The sequence below is a fragment of the Triturus cristatus genome, chromosome 9 (assembly GCF_964204655.1).
Source record: "Triturus cristatus chromosome 9, aTriCri1.1, whole genome shotgun sequence".
Classification (NCBI taxonomy): Eukaryota; Metazoa; Chordata; class Amphibia; order Caudata; family Salamandridae; genus Triturus; species Triturus cristatus.
In genome coordinates, this window is record NC_140592.1 from 928,716,012 (window position 1) to 928,740,136 (window position 24,125).

Sequence of the window (24,125 nt, forward strand, 5' to 3'; positions counted from 1 at the left end):
TTTCTGGTGTGCATCACTCTTATAAAGAGTTTTGCTTAGGTTTGTTAATCTGGAAAAAACACATTTAGCTAAAACTCAGGGTTACGTGTGCCAAACATATCTTGATAGTACCCATTTTAACAGTAGTTTTGTGCAGATGGTACCAGTGGAGAGTTTGACATAAAAAAGTACAGTGTATCACAAATAATGTACGCATATTTCTAATAATGGTTAGCCATTTCAAGTTTTAAAGGAAAGTATACTCAACGGATTTTGGTGTTGAGGGTTTCTGGGAGGGAAATGGCTCTCTTGGACTCCAGAGGGCCCTTCACACTGTCCCTGAGGGAGCGCACGCTCTTCTGGCGGTTCCGCGCGAAGCGGGCCCTTTTGATCTTCCACATGGCAGCATCACTCAGGTTGGCCACGTTAGTCCGGACAGCCGTGATAGCTTTACGAGTAAAATGGAAGTAGGTACATTAGAAGTCACAATACTGAAAAGACACAAATCCTTCAACCACGAAAAATATTTTTCTATAAATCACTTTACGTTCTGAGTTTTAATAGTGCAAATGTGGACGCTACTATAGGGTAGCAAAACCATTCTTCAAGATTTGTAGAAAGGATACATTGGCAGGAAGCTGATCAGCTCTACGTGCACTGGTTTTGGAGTCAGAAAGTTATGAACTTAACTCGAAGCTTATCTACTGTATCCAATGTGTGGAGACAAATCAATGTATCTCCTTTTGCTTCAAACACATAACTTCGGCTTGCAAGCATGCTGTGTATAATCTTAATATGTGCAAAATCAACACATTCCAAAATGCCTATTTGTGTCCATAAGGGCTACTGATGTGAAGTTGGGTTTGGATGTACACCCAAGGCGCTGATCACATATGATGCAGGGTTTTAGAAGAAAGGAACTAGTAATTTAGCTGATACCTCAACTGGCAACTGGCTTGGTAGGGTATGGTGACTCCGCTTCGTCTCTCCTCCTAGTTCTTCCTCCAGCCAGCTAGAGGTCTTTGACCGACAAGTTCCTTGTGGTCAATATTGGTAGGAAGCACTTTAACTAGGTACTAAACTGCAAGCCCTAGGACTCAAAGGCCTGTATACTGGATGAATGTTCAATGGCACCACTACACACAATGCTACTGCTCCTCCTTTGATGCAGGGCCATGATTAAAGGAGCATTTACTCATTCTTTCAAGAAGTGCCAGAGATAGCCTAACTTGAATTTTATCCTTTTTTCCTATATGCTCTTTTTATGTTCAGCTGGAGATTTTTAGCACAATAATATTTGCTTGATGTGAACCTGCCAAATTGTCATATCTTAGCTAAACACTAACAGGCTGTTCTTTCGTATGTGGCGAAGTCTTCTTATAATGCCAACAAACTTCAGGCAGAAACCAGTAAAGATGGGTGTGCTTTCAATAAACTGATGAGGATCCACCAATCTGAGAGAGGCAAGGAGAAGAGTGATTGGACATACTCTGTCCCACATTGCCCACAGTGGGGTCTTGCAACTTTGTTTATACATATGTGCATTTGGTGCAAGCTGGGGAACATCAGAACTTGGGAAGCCTATGTCAGGTCTATCCACCTTATTATGGCAAGGCTGGATTGATGTCCAACAGTAGAGCTATGTGGGTGAAGTCTCCTTCTATTGCATTCAAGATATTGACAAAAGGGAATGCCTCAGTAGAAGAATTCAGAAGTAAAATAGCCAGTGTCAGCAGATTACTCTCCTTTGCCATTCCTTCTTTTAAAGTGAAACTTACATGAGGATTAACACAAAGTTTACAGCTAAGTTTGCATTTATAAGATAAGACACTGGGGCCTTCAAGTCCACATACATATGGGTTTTCACTTAAGCCAAGTCATGCTGAGCCCTGCTTGCCCAACTAGCATACCCCACCAAACACTGAGAATGATTGGGCACTTAAAATCTGTTAATCAACATATTGTTAAAGGGATTAATGGAATTCGCGAGACCTCTCTACTACTGAGCACCACAAGTCAAATGACTCAGATAGTGTTGTATATTGCTTTCACAAGACTTGCATAATTGTTCTGCTTACTTGTAGGGAAAGGGAACTCCTTGTTGCAATCCAGATGGAGTTGTGCTTCGAGGGACAGAGTCTCAAACCGATTCACAAAGAACTCCCAACTCAGGGCTGGAATGTCTTGCTTCAGGAAATGAAGCAGCAGTAGCTTACTCAAAATGGTGGGTCTGTCTTTGACAACTGTATCGAACTGAAAATCAAGGCACAGGCACAGGCCCTACAGAGAGAAAAAAGGAAAGCAAATATAACATGAAGATTTCAAACTGAAGAGAGACACTCCATCTATCCATGAATTATGATGATTGTCAGAAATCGGTTTATTAATTTGGGAGGGGTGCAAGTTTACTAACTAGTTTAGTTAGGCCAAAACACAGGCCCGCATTATGATGTCGGGCGGACCGCCACCTACAGGTCATCGGTGGCAGTCTGCCTGACATCCCAGGCAATGGTGTGACCACCGATTGCAATACGAAAGGTCGGAGCGCAAAGTGCAGGGGGAAAGACCGCCGCAACCGACAGGATCCACGATCCTTTCGGGCGGCGGTCAGACTCCTATCCCTACAATGGAGATAGTGCCTGCACTGGCACCACCGTAGAGCTTAGGATGTCCCTTTCTGACTGTCCTTTGGAAAGGCAGACATAAATGGATTTTGGGTGCCCCAAGCAGGGCCCCCGTCCCGCGAGGTCCCCTGGACTGTGGCTCTGGGGCCACATGTAGATACCCCCACGCACATTTATGCACCGTGTTCCAGGTACCACATGGTGCCTGACACACAGAGCATGAATGTTCACAAAGTGCTTAAGAACACTGCAGCTTGTGCTGCAGCCCTTTTCCAGGGCCGCAGCACAAGCGTAATGTTATTGAGCACATTCTGACTGCCATGCTGGCAGTCCTATCGTAATACAGCGGGTGGGACCTCCGACTCCTTGTCGGGCAGTAGCATTCCCTCTGCGATGGCAGTCGGTCATCTGACCAACCACCATCATAATAAGCCCCACAGTTCTTGGAGAACCTCAGCTCATTCCCAGGTAGCTGTGGCACTGGCAGCAGGCAATTCAACAGAGAAATGTGTGATATGTTCCAACATTGTCAACAATTTTAAAGACACTAACACACTAAAATTCCCCCAAAAAATTCGGAAAGTGGAGAAAAATGTAATTAGCAAAAAGTCAGAAAAAACATCAAAATCAGACGGGGTAAAACGAAGATATGATTTTTAAAAACTTTATATCAGTTCGAGGTTCACTGGACTTTGGTGCAATTTCAGATCGAACCATAATTTACTGTTGGTCAGATACACCACTCAACCTTTTAACCTTGAGACTTAGACACTTTATCAGAGTTCAAAGGCGCATGGTTCAAGGCCTAGAAGTCACCCGTGTCATCAAGCTACCCCTGAAGTCATTGGCTTTGATGCCAAATGCTAAGAGAGAGGCAAAGCCAGATGTCATGGCCACCCAGGACGCTTCGCCGCTGGGATACATTTGCCACCTCCCCTGGCCAAGGATTTACCATCAGACTTAGTCACTTTTTGGCTCTCATCTCAATTAATCAGTGGGGCAAGGCTGGTAGCTGAAGCCAGGCAGTACTTGACAGGGCTGCATACCTTTATCAGGAGGTCCCACTGGACCAGTTTTCAGTGTAAGAAAAACTCAGAGAGGGATAAAGCTGGTTTTCTTGCTCACCCACAGGGCACCTTCCCTGAGAAATGTCAGCTCCTTGCCCCGTTACATATGAGGTGCTGGGATAAGTCTTTCCTGTCACTACGAGCACCCCTAATTTCCTAGGACTGGCTTTTAGGCACCAGGTATTTCATCCACACTGAAAGCTGACCAGAGGTGGTGAGCCTTCAGAGGAGGATAGTACACCCTTTGCGTAGTGAGGAACTATGTTGCAGAGTGCTGTGCTCACCACATGGCTGGGTGTCCTTGTAGCCTACACCACACCAGTGTTTTTATAGTTGTGGCCATCTGGAAGTGCGTCCTGCAGCACAGAAGGTTGTGGTCAGATGGGAAACACAGGAGAGGGACTGCAATGATCTGCATCAGATGAAAGATGTCAAACTTGGGTTTCTTCCTTGAAAGCTTACTTAACTCCATGTGTTAGACGGGAGTCGCATGGTCAAAGCATATGAATTGCCCTTTTCAAGATGGTGGTTGGTCCAGAGACTTCTGCCTGAGCTTCTCAATGACAAATTAAATTGAGATTTTTTCTTAGCAGCCTGAATTCACTGGATGTCTTTGCTTGGCTTTTTCCACTTCCTTGATGTCAAATACAGTATGGGGTCTTGTTATCTACATCTGTATAATCTTCATATTCATATTCATATTCATTCAAGAACAACAAGTTTTCCAAGAAGGTTTTTTTGCCCTTTGTTGCTTATTCCACTAAAGAGGGACCATCTCACGGAGATACTTGCACCTTTCACATGTATCCCAGAGGCAATGTGTAAAGTATTAGTGCACACACAAAGTGAAAGCACTACAAAAGGATTCCACACCATTTTAGAAAAATAGCCAATATTTATCTGAAACAAAGACCAAAACGACAAAAATCTATTATGCACAAACCAAGATATCACTTTTTAAAGATTAAATTCAATATAGCTCTTAGAAATCAAAAATAACTCCAAAAGGGGCTATTTGTCATGGTGGACAACTCCACAACGTCAGTCCAACTTCGATGGAGCGAGGGCCAGTTACAGAGTTGGGCAGTCCCCAGTACAGTACCTTGGAGATGTTGTGAAAAACAGAAATAATGCAAAACACCAGGGAAGTGAGGTGTTGCTGAGGCAGGTGTGGCGTCGATTCCTTACTGTTGCAGGGGAGGTGATGCATCCGTTCCTTACTGCCGGGTAGGGGAGGTGATGCGTCGGATCCTTATTGCCACTGGGGAGGTGATGCTGCAGTTGCCGGTGCGGTACTTTGGTTCCTTACTGAGGCGATGCGTCGATGGGGTGTCAGAAGTCAAACCACGAGGTTTTCATTAAGTGTCATCAATCTTGATCCAGCCAACAGGTATCGGAATTGGAATGAGCTTGAGTGATGCTGTGCTCAAGACTCGTGTAGTGGTAGATCTTCAGAGTTGATGCAGCGTCATCGGAGCCTGTGGTGCAAGTCGCAGTCGGTGCGGTGAGCGGGACCATGGCTTTGGTGCAGGCAGCAGTATGGTGTCAGAATTGCAGACGAGTGCTGGTTCAAAGTCGATCAGCATCGATGCCTTGAATTCTGCTTAGTAGTTCCCCAAACTCACTTCCAAAGGGCCCAGAGACTGGAACTATGCAAAAAGAACTATTGATGGACAGAATGCAGAACAATGTCATGCATTCACCCCAGTACAGAGATCTGGGCCTAAATCCATCGTTTTTTTGCTCACCATGCCATTCCAGTTTGGACCCAGCCATATGCAAATCAGTCTTGACCCTGTGCCCAATGGGATCAGTCCAGCACGAACTGCCAGGCCATGTCCTCTCTGGACTGGAAACAAGCATCCTAGGACTGGTTTCGGGGTTTCACACCTCTTTAGCCAGGATAGCTTGATTCCAGTGGCATGGAGAGCACGGGACTCACGTCTGAGCATACCCGTCCCACTCGGGGTGACAAATGCAAAAAGAACTATTGAGGGACAGAATGCAGAACAATGTCATACATTAACCCCAGTACAGAGATCTAGGCCTAAATCCATCATTTTTTTGCTCACCATGCCATTCCAGTTTGGACCCAGCCATATGCAAATCAGTCTTGACCCTGTGCCCAATGGGATCAGTCCAGCCCGAACTGCTAGTCCAGGTCCTCCCTGGACTGGAAACAAGCATCCTAGGACCGGTTTCGGGGTTTCACCCCTCTTCAGCCAGGATAGCTTGATTCCAGTGGCATGGAGAGCACGGGACTCACGTCTGAGCATACCCATCCCACTTGGGGTGACAAATGCAAAAAGAACTATTGATGGACAGAATGCAGAACAATGTCATACATTCACCCCAGTACAGAGATCTGGGCCTAAATCCATCGTTTTTTTGCTCACCATGCCATTCCAGTTTGTGGGAAGGGTATGCCCAGACGTGGGTCCCATGCTCACTACGCCACTGGAGTCAAGCTATCCTGGCTGAAGAGGGGTGAAACCCCGAAACCGGTCCTAGGATGCTTGATTCCGGTCCAGGGAAGACAAGGCTTGGCAGTTCGGGCTGGACTGTTCCCATGAGGCACAGGGTCAAGACTGATTTGCATATGGCCATGTCTGAACTGGGGTGACGTGGTGAGCAAAATAACAATGGATTAAACTCAGATATGTGACTGGGGGTGAATGTTTTGCAAATGTGCAACATTCCATCCATCATCTTGTGTGTTTTGCAGAGACTGGAACTGGCACCTCTTGGCAAGTAGAACATCTAAACAGAGGGGTCCAGAGGTTGCAGGTGAAGTCTTTTATGTTATGTTATGTTAAAAAGATTTATAAGAGCGCACAAATGGCCCTGAGACTTCTTAACAGGAGACAAGCTTAAATTAAGCCCTTGAAGAACCTTGGAATCAGGATGTAGAAAGCAAAGTCGAGTCATTTCACTACCAGGACAGAAGCAGCATGCAGCAGGCCAACACAGCAAAGAGGCAGTACCTCACGTCAGCTATCCAGCTGTTCTTCCTGGCAGAATGTCCTCAACCCAGCAATGTTCTAATTATATGGTGTCACAAGTCCAGTAATTATACCAATTTAAGCCTTCGAAGTAGGCAAACTTCAAACAAGAATCTTTGCAATGGACAAGACCCTGCCCTGGCTCCAGTCACACTAAAGGGAGTGGGGACGTCTTTGTGTGAAGACAGCCACACCCTATTCAGATGTGAGTGTCATCTCCTCCCGCCACTCAAGCTTAGGAAGGCCTATCAGCCTGATGATGGGCCATCAAGATATACAGGGCACACCACAGCACCCTTTGTGTGATAGTATAGTAAGAAATACACAAACAGCCTAACTGTCATCCTGACCCAGACGTGTACTTAGAAACAGGCAGAGACACAATCGTTAAAGTAAGAAAATGACAACTTTCTAAAAGTGTCATTTGCAGACCTGCAATTTAAAAATCAGCTTCCCTAGAAGATGTATTTTAAATTGTGAGTCCAGAGACAGCAAACTCCAATTTTTGATTTGCTCCCATTTGGCAGATATACTAGTTAGATAGTACAGGGTAGCTCCAGTGCTAACCTATGGGAGAGATAGGCTTTGCTGTAGTGAAAAACGAAATTAGTAATATTTAGAAATTGAAACTCAAACCATACAACACAAATATTCTAGGATCCAAAATGGAACCCATCTCAGATGATTTATGTAAACACATTAGCAGAATCTCATTTAAAAAACAAGTATTGGCAAAGCCAATGCGTCTGGCATTGGCCAGCAGCCTTCTGGCAATTCTTATTTTGCTTTGCCATGGTTTTTGCAAATCATTGTTTGGGAATATGCTGGGCCCTCATCAATCTAAAAAGAAACCATTTGCTGCAGGCAAAAAAGTGTTTGGCGTCTCAAAAAAAAACACACATTACCATAGTACTCCCTGGCACGGTGTGTGGATGTTTCCTTGTGAAAGGGTGGCATGCTGTAACTCATAGTGAAGTCAGCCAATGGCTAAAGTGGGCTGAAACATTGCCCCTTAATGCATGCTGGAGTGTGTGGAAGAAAAATGTGAATGAAACCAGCCACAGGAAGGAAAGGAAAGGAAGAGAAAGCAAAAAAGAAAGAAAGAGATGGAAAGAAAAAAGGAAAGAAAGGGAGAAGGAAAGGTAAAGAGAGAAGGAAAGAAAGGAAGAAAGAAACAATGAAAGAAAAGATAAAGAGAAGGAAAGAGTGAAAAAGGAAAAAAGAGATAAAAGGGACAAAGTGAGAAGGAGAGAGAAAGAAAAAGAATAAAAGAAGGCAAAAAATAAAGGTAAAGAAAGAATGCAAATAAAGGAAGAAAAGAAAGAAGGAGAAGGAAGGGAAGAAATTAGAAAGGAAAGGAAAAAAAGAGGATAACTCAATGCAGAACAGTTTCAAATGGATACAATCTGATCTGGTATGCTGTGAAACAGCAGTAGTCAGAAAAGCAAAAACTGTAAGGAATGTAGGAGATGGGATCTGATGAAGATGGAATGTGCATCAGAATCGTCCAGTTATCACACCAAGCTATAAACACATATGCAACACTAAAGTAATTATAAAGTAAAAACAAAAACACTGGCACTGATGGGAGCTAGCTTGTGTGTGGCTGTGTTTCTTGTGAGAAAGCAACACGCAGTCACTCAAAATGAGGCGGCCAGGTTGACTCATTGCCCCATGTTGTATGTATGCTGTAGTGGGCGGCAGAAAAATGTGAATGACACACCAACAGGCCACTAGATAAAGAGACGGGGCTTAATTCTCCTCTATCTAAGTATATTATACATTTTTTTGTAAAATCAAAAGGTCTTGGTTAACGCCAGACTAATGATTTTACAGCAATTCCAGTGTTTGGTTACGCTCCTCTCTGCCGGAGACAAATATCCACGGGCTTCTATTACCATCTAGTGGCCACTAGCATGAATTGCAATTTCAAAACAGCGGATGCAATCAATAATAATAATAATTAAAAGAGGGATTGTGTTTTTTCCTTTATTACTTTGGAATGATTTTTATTATTCCTTTTAGACGTCATATAAAGCACTCTAACATATAGAACAGTCACAGAAAGCTATTTCGCTTCCTTAGTAATACTAACAACCCCGCACACAGTTTTATTTCACAGGCTTTCTTCTTTGCTTAACTTTCTTACTTTAATGAATACACCAGTCAGTAATTTAAGAAGATTAAAATAAGTGAAAATAGAAAATTATTATATGAAACACAGATATCATGAGGCGCTGGGGGCAGAACTGCACAACAGTGGCTTCAATAAATTTCGAAACAGGCACAGCACCACAAATACATTTCTGCTTTACTTCTTTGATGAGCAATCCTTGGACCTGCCCTGTGTCTTTACCGCAACAAGCAATCCCAGACAACCGGTTTCCTTAATGTGAAGCACAACCATAGACTCGTTTCTGCTTCCTTGCCATAAACAAACCATGCACTCACCTGCAAAGCCGGCCTTTTGATGGTGTCCAGCAAAAGTCCAGCTCTTGTGGCCACCGCTGGATTTACGTCTTCCACCGCAGTCAAAAAGCAGCAGAAGGCGTGAGCCAGCGAGTACTTCAGCAAATGGTTTTTGGTGACAGAATGGATGTCAAGGAAACGACACAGAACCGCTACTTTCTCCACTGCAAAGCAAGAGCAAAACAGGTTATGCTGTCGCACACACACAGGGTAGGTGGCCATCACAGCCCCAACAGGGTAGGACTATCGGAATTAAGCAGGGGACAACTGAGTTGGAAAGGACTTAGAGAAAACTCCCAAACTGCAAGTCTGGATGACAAATTGTTCGGACGAGCTAATTGGCCTATCGGCGGTATTCAGTACCCTATTCTCCACAACGGTGTGCTACTTTGCTCCATTTTTTTTTTTTTTTGCAACATTGAGCAGTGGGTGTTAGTTTGAGGCAGAATAAAAATCAATGTTTGTGAATTTTAACAATTTAGACAAAACACATTGATTCTTACTGTGCTATTCACTACAAAACAGAAATGGAAAACGTTGGTGTACTCTTACAATGTGGAACATGAGGCAGAAAGTGTCACTGGGCTCTTTTTTGTTTTTTTTATCATGGTGCAAAATAGCACCTGAGTGCAAATAAGCTCCACCCTGATAATTCTTATGGTACAGCATCAAACAGGGGACTGTATCCGAAAAGCCAGTACCAGTCATCCGAGGCACCAGCAAGCCTGGAATCCTCTATATTGTATTTGAGCAGTGCTTAATCTGTAAAAAACCATAAGTGTCCGGGTCCTCGCCAGAAGGCCACCACAGTTTACACCACACATTGCCACTGTACTTGCATAACTACTAACCATCACACTGAAGTGTGACAGTTCAGACTGTTCAAGGCCGCCAAAGCTTCAAGAATGGCTTGGGTGACAGGTATTAGTTATTTTTCATGTATATTGAATTAACAAACAACTGTTTTCTTGTCATCTTTAAATTACACAAACAGCACCACTATGTGGCGTTAATGTATATTGAATTATACAGAAGTGGAGAAGTGTGGCTCAATGGTTAGAGCGGCAGACTCTGATGCAGAGGTCTGGCCCGGGACCAGGGTTCAATTCCCCGCCTCGGCGGGTCTTGGGCTCAAGATTCCACGGACCTGATAATTCTCGCCTCGGTGCCTATTTCAATCATGGAGTCCCACTCTGCAACTCTGGGCAATAGCTTGCTTAATCTCCACAATGGCCTCCACAACGCTAAGGATGCCTGGCCTCTACCTTGGGGGTGCCCAGGAGTGGACACCTCACAGGGAAAGCCAGGATGGGTTCCACAGCGGTATTCGTACAAGCGCCTTGAGACCCTTGTGGGTGAGTAGTGGGCTATACAAGTATCAATTTACATTTACAAGTATCAATTTACATTTAATTAACAAACAACTATTTTCTTCTCATCTTTAAATTACACAAACTGCGCCACCATGTGGCAACTGTCATAATTGCAGGTTCAGGCAATTAAGTGCCAGTGCCCAACACCGAAAACCACAGGCTCAAATTAATCACTGCCTGTGAGTCTGTTCCTTTTCCCAGACACAGTTCTTAATGGATAAACCAGCAAACCTTGTTGCAGCACACGAAGGTTCCGATTCCAAGTGTCCTTGTAAATTGCGATCCCTGCACAAACACACATCTGCATAGGGATTGCACTCTTGAGGAAAAAGGGCATATATTTGCAGACATGCAGATTTTGGTGTGATTGGCGCTAACATGCGCATTTTATTCCCCATGAAAGGGAAAATGATCTGAATAGGTACTGTTTATCTCACCTGATAAATTCTGAACCCTAGCTCATTGGATTTTATCGAGTATGTTCCATGCCACCTGTCCCTTCAGGGCACTCGTAGTCAGGCCCATGGGTTTTTAAAAAAATATTGTCGTGAAATCAGAAATTTTAAGCGTACACTATGTCCATTTGTAACTCTAGACTCAAGATGCTATTAACTTGCATATTTTCTATAATTAGTCATTTATTTAATTGCAAGCAAACCTCTAGCTGTGGCACATTGAGGGTTTAATGTACATCAGGGTTGATCTAGTGATAGGTGGAGGGGAAGTCTTGTGAAAGGATTGTTTGGAGACTTCAGGGAATCCCAAGAGGCCTGAATGTTCTGGCAAGTGAAGGCAGACACAGGAACATGCAACAGGCCCAGCAGTGAGTAAGAAACAGCTTGTGTGTGTCAGAAGGTAAGGGGTGCCTGGCTGGGAAAGGCACTTAGGAGCTGGCAGTCAGTCTTCGAGCGACTCACCAAGGCATGAGTGACGACTAGAGTTCTCAGTTGATGTGGCCCCCAATCAGGAACACTGTGACAAGTGTGTTGTCACTGTTTCTAAACAGGAAGTGCAGTGGTGTGTGTGTGTGTGTGTGTAGGAAGCCGTGTGGGTGGCGCAGAGAGTTCTGAAGATCCTGCATTTATTGAGATGGTATGTAGAGTGCCAACTCGGAAGCACTTTACAAAGGACAGGTAATGCAAACACATATTATGGTGGAGACTCAGTTTAGCTTGTTGACCTCAATTTGGGGAAAAGGAACTCAGGGAATTATAAAAGTAAGGCAGTGTGCTTTTGAAGGGCTTCAAGAGCTACAGCGAATTAGCGGGCTGTTCCAGAGTTTAGGAGCAGTGACTGAGAAGGTCTTGCAGTCTGGTAAAGCCACTGTGTGGTGTTATTTTTTCTGAAGGGTAAACTGTGTTTATGGAGTATCGGTTTCTGAGTCATGCTGGTCTTCTGATGGTAGCCAGCATAGGGTTATTTCGAATCAATGCTTAGTGGTGTACCTTGTATGTTTGCTGATCTTAAAGAGACAGTCTAGTGAATCATGTCACAATGGGTTTTATAACGTAACATAAGTGATGGATAATTGAATAAGATTAGGAAGACGGGTGTTTTCTTTTCAATAAAAGGCCGTTTTAAGGTCCCAGCGGAATTCTTGTCAAAATGGGGTCATTGCTCCAATCCTTGGCTTTTCATTTACAACTTATTGTGCTCAGGTGTGGTTCTTCCATTGGATCAACTACGACTACATCTCTCAGAATACATCAGTTTGTTTGATAAAAAAACAAGGGCTGGAGCACAGAGCCTACGTGGAATGGAGTCACGAGGGAACCATTGTTCAATTTTAGAAGCTAATTATAAGGATAAACTTTGCGGTGGGAGCCCATCTGTGGGCGTTGGCAATGTATGTTGATAATATGGACTACAGTTTGTAGTGACCAGAAACACAAGGCATTAAACATTAAAATGAAATGCAGGAATAATACCAACAAAATAAACAAAAGGCAACGCAAGGAGTGAAGTCAGGAGACTCCCAACGTGGGCGAGGCCTGGCGATGGGACTGCGGCAGCCTGCCTGCCTCTGTGGGTGAACCCACTAAAGATGAGCATTAGAAGGTCTCAGAGACAATCTTGATGGCAACATCTGATGCCCGTGGGCAACATGCCAATCACCACAAGACATGGCTGAAGTCATTTAGCAAAACATACCAAGGGGGGTATTATCAGTGACATACATTTTAAGTTATGAAGGAAAACATCATGTAACTGTCCACATCAACACTTCTTTCACTGACAATGATTAATCGATCAATAGTGAATTATCTGCCAATAGAAGAGCTACGTTATTTAAATAGCTGCCCATAGGACAGGGCTGGAACAGAAGGTAACATGAAATGCTAGGAGTCGAGGACTCATTCACCAGCAGCACAGCCTCCAGTGGCGACCTGTGCAGGTAAGCGCAGTATGGTGGTGCATTGTTGGGGGGCTGTCAGTGACAAACAACGGAATAGGGAAAAATAAAGTAAACCACATACCTTTCACTTGCCACACTGCCGAGTCGGCGATGTGGTGAGGGCAAGGTAAGTGGTGTTATTTATTTATTTAATTTTCACTATCTGGCGTTTGTCACTTACACCTCCCCCACCTCCGTCATGCCTCACCGCACTTACCTGCACGGACCGCCACTGACAGCATCAGGTACAGAGAATAACTTGAAATCAAAAGGAGCCCTGCAGTCAATCACCAATCAGTCACAGAGAATAATCTGAAATGGAAATGAGCTGGGGAGGGACTAAGCCGCTATTCTGGTACAGAGAACAACCCGACATGGAAAGGAGTAAGTAATCATCCAACAATTAGGGACCATTGATAACCAGACACGGCATGGTACCTCGAGACTAAGGGTCTTATTTAGAGCTTGGTGGACAGGATACTCTGTCACAAACATGGTGGAGTTCCCTATCACTCTGGTACAAGGTCACAAGGGCAGTACAGTCCAAGGCGCTTCTACTACGGCAGGCGGGATAGCCATGACATTTTTATGGAATACCCCACCCGCCAAACTCTAAATAAAGCACTCGGTGTCCAGCCTAGAAGAGGAAAGAACCTGAATTGGAAATGAAAAGCCGCCAATTTGGTACAGAAATTACCTGAAATGGAAGGAGTCAGATACTCCTGTACTAATCAGGAACAGGTAACGGCCTAAAATCCATCATTCAGAGACAGAGGGTAACTTGAAATAAAGTAGACATTGGAGACCTACTCAGGGACAGTGGAAAGCAGCTGCAGACACCCCATCGGTTACTTTTTATAGACTAATCTGAGGTGCTGAAATTTGTCATGTAATACAATGTTCTTGCTGTTGTCTGGGGCACACTAGAAAGCACAGCTCAGTATGAGCGAGGAATATTCAAACCAAGCAACACTTCATAGGTAGGACATATGAAAACCTTCATTTCAATTGTAGATTTACTAATCAAACTGCTGCACACTAACAAAGTTATTCTTTTGTTAAAGGATTCAGTAGATCAGAAATGGTTTGCCACCTTTCTGCGACATGCAAGACATATTCATCAACAGTAACATTACCTGCTTCAAATCTCATTTTCCAGTCTTTGCTGTTGAAGTTGGTGTTGATGATGGTCCAGAAGATGTCCGCACCATAGTGCAGGGAGAGGGCGTGGAGCAGGAGTGGCACACCCAGTGACGACAGCTGGGAGAAGTCCGACTTCAGAACCCGCCACAAACTGCGAAACAACAAGATCAGGCAGGCTTAGGCGACGACCCACAAACTGAATGCACACTTCACTGGGCCTCAGGCACAGTGAGTGGGATTTCCCAGTTAGTGATAGCGCTGCATTGCTGAAATGAGGCATATGTTGATGCAGTGAGAACTCAAGAGGGGGTCAACTGGCAAGCTAATGGAAGTGCGTGGCATGAGGGCTACTGGATAGAACAAGCGATGAGCGACCAAGTATATGCGGACATATTCGTTTTCTTCCTACCATTAAAGTGTTTACAATGATGTGTTTAAGATTGAGCCTGGCCCATGGCAGAAAAATACATGCATTAGTCTATTGTAGTTTCTGTATGTATATGGCATTTGTGTGCGCTTGGATAAAACACATATTAGACACAATATGCAGAAGCTGATATGAGTTCAAGTTGAGTATGTGCTCACCCATTGCATTTTGTATTACAGGAAGAAAAGCCCCAAGGTCATATGATATCTTTAGAAATATTCTATAAGCAACCAGTAGGATGTACTACATATACCAATGATGACACAGCTATGGCAAAGACTGCACTGTATTCTGAACATTATAATTTATGGGGTCCTCAATTCTGAATAAATACAAGAGCCGAAACCTGCCACTAAATTTGTATATGTGCCTTAATAATGAAATAGATTAGCAGGATAGTTTAATTGCAACTCCTCTCTATAAGTTGCTTTTGGTATGTATGATAACTGGCCAGTAAAAATTATTTTGTCTCTGCACAAAACAGTGTTTATATATATTGCTTTATCCAAAATATTATAATGGATAATGAACACATTCATATTTTTCTAAATGTATCAACAGACTGCAAGGAATTGTAAAAGCATACTCTTTATATATATATTTTATATATATTACCCAGTGGCAGTCGCCACTGGGTAATTAAAGTAATAGTCTAGTTAAAGCTAGGTCAGCCGGTACATAGGAAAAGCATTTTTTTGTTGCCAATAAAAACAAAATGGCGCACCGGGACTGCATTATTTAATTAAGGGGAGGGGGCGCTCAACTCCCTTCTCAAACTATTAAATATCCCAAGGGCCGCATCACATAAGGGGAGCGGGGTGCGCAGTCCCCCTTCTCTGAACCATTATAGGCACCAGAGAGCCCACTCCCAGGGCCGGAATATGCACAAAAGGGGTGGTGTAATTAGTGATGCCATCAATGATGTCATTTGAGATGTCACAGTGGTCATAAGTGATGCCATAGAACATGTCATGAGTTATGTAATATGTGAGATCATGAGCAGTGCGTGCTATGACTGGTCAAAATCTATATTTTTTTTAGTTCAAAACATTAATGCTGTCACTAACATTCCTTTAACATTGTGTTTTTTTAATGGTTTGTGGGTGCCTCGAATGGGCAACAGGGTACACACTTCTGGCCCTGGGATGGGGTCCCGGGGCCCTAAAAGGCTTGGGAGGGGGGCTGCACACCCGCCGCCACTTAATGATGAAATTTGGACCAGGGGATGGGGTCCTGGGGATCCCACCCCCCAGAAAGGAGGAGGAGTGTGGCTCAATGGTTAGAGCGGCAGACCCTGAAGCAGAGTTCTGGCCAGGGACCAGGGTTCGATTCCTGCCTCGGCGGGGCCCGGGCTCAATTTCCTCGGACCTGTCTATTCTCGCCTCGGTGCCTATTCTAATCACGGGCCCCACGCTGCAACTCTGGGCAATAGCTTGCTTAGCCTCCACACCGGCCCCAACAGCGCTAAGGATGCCTGGCTTCTCCCTGGGGGTGCCCAGGAGTGGACACTTCACACGGAAAGCCAGGAGGGGTTCCACAGCGGTATGAGTATCAGCGCCAGGAAACCGCAAAAGGCGACACCGCAAGGTGGCCGTCTGGTGACAGTGCGCTCTATAAGTACCTTGACATTTGACATTTGAAACATATTTTTTTTAAAGGGGAGGGGCCATGTAGCCACCTTCCTGAGCCTTATTAGACCCTTAGGACCCCATCTCACAGGGCATTTATTTTATTTTTTAAAGGGGAAGGGGTTCCATGTGTCCCCCCATCCCTGGGGCCCCGCGGATGGTCTCCCCAGGGCACAGTATTTGAACCGTCCCTGGGGAATGTGGTCCCGGGGCCATTAATGGTTGAGGGGGGTCCCTTTTTTTTTTTTTTTTTTTAAAGTTGAGGCCCCCATAGTCATAAATCGAACCCGGAGGATGTGTCCCTTTCCCCTTAATTGAACAATGCAACCCCGGGCTGCCATTTTGTTTTTGTGCGCCGGGAGTCCTGTGGAATTGCGGCAAAATTGTCATTTTTCTTTTGGCCCCAGGGGGGAGGGGGGCCACTTTGGGTCTCCTGCATGGAACCTAGGGGGGAAGGATGGATATTCCTACCATGCCACCTTATATTATGTTTTTAATACAAGTTGATGACAGGGGACTAAGTCTCCAAGACCTGTAATGACTGGCAGCAAAAAAAGTTCAGATGTTGCTTGTAGCCACTGAGTATGCTCATTCCGGCAGGAGTCTGAATTCTGCAGGAGCAAGATGGTCCAAGGACAAAAATGCTCTCAGAGTCCCTCGAATCCAACTGTCCAGACAAACGATTACCTTTTAATCTTAATTTCACAAAAACTACTAAACAGATTTACACAAATTCACAAAAAGTGTAATCTGCGTACCAAGGTCTAGCTTCCTGCCAAATTTGGTGTAATTATGTTCAGCAGATTTTATTGCAGCCCGGCCTAAAGAAGTCTATGGAAAATGCATTGGGATTTTGCATTTTGGTACCCCCTTTTTACTCTGCCCAAAGCTATTAGCAACACAAAAAACACATTTCCTATTGAAATGCAGGCATAAATATAACTATCCAGTGTTTGTTAGTAGTTGTAGTTAGGATTCCCAGGTATAGGAATTCCTCAAAAATATGGTTGCCAATAACTTTGCACCCATTGGACAATCTCAAAGAAACTTTGTTGATCTATTTCTCTTTTTCCATTGGTGGAGTATGCAAAGGTTTATATGTTCGTCGGGGGGCATGTGTAGCCTGAAAATGACTGGACAGATTTGAATGAAATTTGACAGGATTATACATTATGGTGCACAGATGATCCTTTTAGGAACTACAGGTAAGTAGGGAAAGTATATTTTATGTTATAAGGCATTTTAACTTAGAGATATCTGTTGTTGCAGTTCTTTTGCAAAGGTTTGTGGTTTTTCGCGTAAGTACCACGGTAGATAGCGATGACAAGTCAATATGTGATTGGTTAATGACTGCATTTAAAAAACTTAAAGCAGGCAATTTTGTTTTTTAGGTACACTTTGGCTGCGTTATGCATTATGCCTTCAAATATAAGCAAGTATTTGGTTTCATATTGTAATACGTAAGCAAAAATATTTACAGGTATTTTTAAAAAAATTGTAGACAGTACTACCTTGAATAATTTTTTTTTTTTAATGTAGTGTATTACAGCATATTTTCTATTTTTCACATTTTTAAATATGCACAAAAGAGTATCATGATAATACCGACAAATTGTTGCGCTACTTTAAAAATGCTTAGTTCTCTCTAAACTGCTGTAAATATATTTAGAAATGCATTTAGAAATACATTTTTCGACCTATTACCACTTTACCTACTACTTTCATATATCAAAGACCATAACGCAGAACACAGCGAAATGCAGAATGCATCCAAACTGTACTAAAAACAATATGGCAGGATTTTAACTTTGATAACACAGCCATTATCCAATCACATACTGACTACTCATCCGCATGTAAAACGGTATACCGCAAACTTACCACAGTATGCCTCGTCACAATATATAATTATGTTTTTTAAAACATAGAAATTTAACACTACTTACACTATTCACAGATGCTACCATTTACAACTCATTATGTATGCTCCTGACACATTACATCTACTTCCGTTCACCCACCTTCACGCTACGTGTGTTTCAATAACCACACTCCATTCCACTGTATGTTACTCCACTGAATGCCTCTACGCTATTACATTCTATGCCATTACACTCTACAGCACTTCACTCTGCATCACTCCACTATATGACTCGCCACTCTATGCTAATCCACTGTACACCACCCCAACTCTACGCCATTCCACACCACTCCACTGCACGCTATCACACTTTACGCTACTCCATTCTGACATTCAAGTCAACGCCACTCCACTGTATGCCCCTCCACCTTACACAACTCCACTTTACGACACTACACTCTATGCTATTCTACTCAAAGCTACTCCACTGTACGCCTATTCAGTGTACAACACTGCACTGTATGCTATTCCAGTTTATACCACTCCATAGTGTACCACTCCATGACAATCTAGTATATGCTATTACACTCTACACCACTCCATTGTACACAGCTCCATTCTACGCCACTCCATTCTACGCCACTCCACTGTACAACACTCCCCTCTATGCTATTCACCTCTAGTCTACGTCACTGCACTTTATGTCACTTCACAGTATGCTATTAAACTCAACGTTATTCCACCTACACCGCTTCACTGTACACTGCTCCACTGTACGTCACTCCACAATATACTATTACACTGTACGCCACTACAGTTTACCTTACTACACTCTACCCCAACCCACTCTACAACACTCCAGTCTATGCTATTCCTCTGTACGCCACTACACTGTACCTCATTCGACTCTACACCACTCCACTTGATGCTACTCCAGTGTACGTCATGGCACAGCACTCTACACTATTGCACTGTACGCAACTCCACTGTACACTACTCAACTCTAGGCCATTGCACTTTACAGTATTTAACTGTATGCCACTACACTGTACCTCACTCCACTCTATGCCAGTCCACACTACACTACTACACACCACTCCACTCTACTCTATGCTATTCCCCACTCAACCACACTCCACTCTACACCACTCCACTGTAACCTATTCCACCGTAGGCTGCTCCACTGTACGGCACTCCAGTCTACGCCACCATACTGTACGCCCCTCCACTGTGTGCAACTACACTCTATGACACTACCCTCAACGCAATTCTACTCAAAGCTACTCCACTGTACACCGCTTCAGCGTACACCACTGCACTGTATGCTTTTCCAGTGTACGCCACTCCATTGTATGCCACTTCAAGACAATCCACTGTGCGCTATTACACTGTACACCACTCCATTCTATGCCACTCCACTGTACAACACTCCACACAATGCCATTCTACTCTACTCTATGCCACTCCACTTCACGTCTCTACACTGTACGCCACTGCAATGTAGATCACACCACTCTGCACTGTTCCACTATATGCAGCTCCACAGGGCGACACTCCACTGCTATCCCACTCCATACTATTACACTCTATGCCACTCCATGCCACCCTACTATATGCTCTTCCCTTGTATGCCACTCCACTGTATACCACCCTACTCTTTCCCACTCCACAGTATGCCACGTCAGTACACTGTACACCACTCCACTCTACTCTACGACACTCCACTCTACGACACTCCACTCTACGACACTCCACTCTACGACACTCCACTCTACGACACTTCACTCTACGTCATTCTACTGTATGTCACTATAATGTACCTCACTCCACTGTATGCTGATCCACTGCACTCTACTACACTGTACATTCTTAAACTCTACCACACTCTTTTCTATGCCACTCCACCATACATTATTCAACGGTTTGCCACTGTATGCCACTACATACTAAAACACTCCACTGTACGCTGTTCCACTCTATGCCTCTCCACTTTATGCAACTCCATGCTATCCCACTGTACGCATTTCCACTCAACACCACTTAACTCTACGCCACTCCACTCTATGCTACTCTATGCTATTCCACTGTACACAACTCCACTCTACACCACCCCACTCTACTCTACGTCACTCCACTATACACTATTAGACTATCACACTCCATTCTATGCTACTCCACTCTGTCACTCCACTGGGCATCACTCTGCGCCACTACACTCTACAAACTCCACTGTATGTTATTCCACTATACACAACTCCACACCACTCCACTGCATCCCACTCCACTATGCACTATTCCACTGTACACAACTACACTCTATGCCACTCAACTCACTGAACGCTATTCCATTGAACTGTACTCCACTGTACATCACTCCACTATACGCCACTGCACTCTATGCCACTCCACTATACGCTATTACAAACTATGCCACTCCGTTGTACGCCACTACAGAGTAAGCCACTCCACTGTACGCTGCTCCAGTCTACTTCGCTGTATGCTATTACACTCTACCACACTCCATTCTATGTAATTACACTCTGTGCCACTCCACTGTAACCTATTCTACTACACGCCACTCTATGCCACTGCATTCTACAACACTCCACTGTACACCAATCTACTCTACACTACTCCACTGTACCGTACTGTACTCTATGCCACTCCACTGTACCTCACTGTACGCTACTTCCCTGTACAATATTCCTCTGTACGCTACTCCACTGTAGCCAACTCCACTCTACGCCACTGCACTCCATGCTACTCCACTGTATAGTATTCCAATCTATGCCACTCTTGTGTACACCACTTGTGTATGCCACCTCGCTATATGCCACTTCACTGTATGATACTCCACAGTACTCTATTTCAGTGTATGCTAGACTACTATATGCTATTCCACTCTATGCTGCTCCCCTGTTCGCCACTTCAGTATACACTATTTCACTGTACCCCTCTTCACTCTATCTATCCCACTGCACTCTATGCCACTCCTCTCTATGCCACTCCACTTTATGCTATTCCACTCTTTGCCACTCTATGTAATCTAATCCATTGTACTAAACTTCAGTCTTTGACACTCAACTATACACTACTCCATACTATTCCCCTGTATTCAACTTTACTCTATGCCGCTCCACTGTATACTATTTCATTCATCCCTTCGGTATGCAACCCCAGTGTATTACACTGCAGTGTACACCACTCGACTGTAAACTACTCCACTGTACACTGCTCCACTCTGTTGCAGCACACTGTATGCCACTCCAAACTATGCTATTCTACTCTATACCACTCCAATCCACTCAACTATACACTATTCCACTTTATGGCACTCCATTGTACGCTAGTACGCTGTACCCCACTCCACTGCATACTATTCCACTCTACCCCACTCAACTGTGTGCCAATCCAGTCAATGGCACTCCATTCTACGCAACTCCACCATATGCTACTCCACACTACGTTACTCCAGTCTACGCCACTCCACTGTACGTCCATCCACTGTATGCTATTGCACTGGATGCCACTTAACTCTCCTCCACTCTACAGTGCACACTGTACCACAGTCTAATCAACTCTACCTCACTCCATAGTACAACATTGTACTCCACTCTACAACAGTTTCACACACTACAACACAGCATAGTGCTCCATTACATGACACCACTCCACTCCAACACTTTACTACACTCTATGCTACACCACTGCAGTGTACTACACTCAACGGCATTTTACTACACGAGATGCCACTCCACTATATGACACTTTATGCCACTCTATGCTACTCTACACGACTAAACTGTATGACAATTTAGAAGACTGTACGTCCCTGTACGGCACTCCAATGTATGCCGCTCCACTTTACAATACTCTATAAAACTGCATGCTACAACACTTTATGGCACTGTACTACACCGTACTACACTGTGTGCCCCTACACTGCACTGTACAACACTCTACTCCACTCTATGCTATTCCACAACACTCTACTCAACTCTATGCCACTCAACGGCATTCCATGACACAATAGTTGACGGTACTTTACTGTACAACACTCAACTGTACTGAACAACACTCTACAATACAACACTCCACCATAGGACACACCATTCCATTATATAACACGTTACTCCACTATACACAATACCACTCCACTCTACTCCACTCCACTACCCTAGACTCTATGACACTACACTATAAGAAACTATCCTTTACTATACTCTAATACACTGTACTTAATAACACTCTATAAAAGGACAACACTAAGATGTGAAACACATTTTTATTACAATTTTTTTTTTACATTTATTGAAAATACTAAAGGTTAAAGCTAAGATATAGCTAGGAAAACTTTGTTTAAACCCAACTCAATCTATACGAACTGGAGAAATTATAGTTACAGCGTACATTTATAATTTATGCACCTCTAGTGAAAACGTACATTTATAATTTACGCACCACCTTTAGTTTACTATGTGTTGTGCACCTTCATATACATTCTTCTCCTATAAATTGTCACTCTATTATGCACTCAGTTCTGAGAAATTATGTCATTTTAGGTGTCATAAGTCTTATGACTACTATGATTTCACATACTTTAAATTATATAAAATGTAATGGTATAACCAGTGCATAGAGAATCTAAAAAGCGCAAGATATAGTTAATGTAGTGTGGGAATTGATGTGAGAAGAATGTGTATGGAGGTGCACGACGGATAGTAAAACTGCAAGTTTTGCCAGAGCTCCGCATTTCAGCCGGAATGTGGAGTGGGCAAAACTCCGCGAACTCCACCCACGGAGTGGAATTTATCGCCCACTGTAGTCATTTTGCAATTACTTGCTCCGCAATTATCAGTGTGTGACTTCAATAGAAGACTGAAATCTGTACCTGGCAATCAGCAAATGGTCTTGGATATAGGCGAGGAACTGAGGGTGGTCCTTCCTGGCCATATAGAGGCACTCTCCATGAAGGCAAAGAATCTTCAGGCAGTTTAGCATATTGAAGAGAATGTCTGGCTCCTCAAACCTAGCCATTTCCTGCAAGGGCAGTAGCACATGTTAATACATTATCCAACAGTCTACACATGCAATTTCTCTAGAAATACATAAATGGAAGCAGAATTCTACCTGCAATATGGTATAGATCAGCTTCAATGTGACTGGGAGTTGCTGGTAACAAAACTTTCTTTCAGTGTCATTCTTTATTGCTGTCAGAAAGAAAATGAGAGTCAATATCTCAGGCATGGATTTCAACGTAGCTGTGTTACTGGGCAGCAAAATATCAAAAATTACAAAGATGCACAATATGGAGGTTAGTTGTGGGGGGGGGGATATTATTTATCAAGGTTTGCCCACACCCATAGCCTTTTTTAATGGTAAGTAAATGTACACAGTGATTTGTGTCACTTGGCTCATTCCAGTGGTTAAAGATCGATAACTGAACGTTTTAGTTATAATCATAGACAGTAGCCCTAAAGACAAAGTCATCCCTGAGGCGCTAAAACCCCAAGTGGGACACAGTCCATGATGGCATACCCTTGTGACCTGTTATATCTTTCCTTTGTTTTTAAGTTTCCAATGTTATCTTCTCTACTTGTTTATCTTCCATTGCTAACTTAACAATAAAACCTCAGAGTACAAAAGAACATCATGAACATAAACAGAGCTGCTTGACATATAAAGCCCGAGCATTATATGGTCAAAAAGCATCATTGAATGGTTCAATAATTAGCCAAAGAACAATCTCTATAAGCAAACAGAGTTTACAGTGAGAAGTGATTTTTTAAAATCTTTTTTGTGAAGAATGTTAGCCCTACTTAGGGAGTAAGTGTGCATCACACTCTTAGCACAGGTTGCAGACACCTTCAGCCTTGAATAATAATTCCTCAGGATATATGTAAGGCCTCTAATGTGGCGTAAACCTTCCCAAGTTCATGATTATAGCACTATCCATTTCCTCTGTACTTAAATGTTATGATATCTTCTTTATATCTATGGCTATAGGCTTGTTTATGAATGCGCGGGGTGTATTATGTAGTCTACAGGCATGAATATAACCCCCAGTCACTTTCCTCTTGTTCCCCAATCAGATTTCCTCTCTGCTAGCAAAATAGAGTGGATAACGTGGTTGGATCTGGTTTAATGAATGGCTGCC

General features: G+C 43.5%; 1 protein-coding gene across 1 annotated transcript in view; it reads right to left on the reverse strand.

Moving 5' to 3' along the window:
• Positions 1-24,125, reverse strand: part of UNC79 (unc-79 subunit of NALCN channel complex) — a 628,882-nt gene that overhangs the window by 337,842 nt on the left and 266,915 nt on the right. Inside the window, exons 21-26 of the mRNA XM_085626482.1 lie at positions 23,099-23,178; positions 22,860-23,008; positions 14,046-14,203; positions 9,124-9,305; positions 2,058-2,259; positions 248-427 (exon numbers count right to left, since the gene is read on the reverse strand). Of these exons, the coding sequence (XP_085482608.1) occupies positions 248-427; positions 2,058-2,259; positions 9,124-9,305; positions 14,046-14,203; positions 22,860-23,008; positions 23,099-23,178 (951 nt within the window). The remainder of the gene's footprint in view (positions 1-247; positions 428-2,057; positions 2,260-9,123; positions 9,306-14,045; positions 14,204-22,859; positions 23,009-23,098; positions 23,179-24,125) is intronic.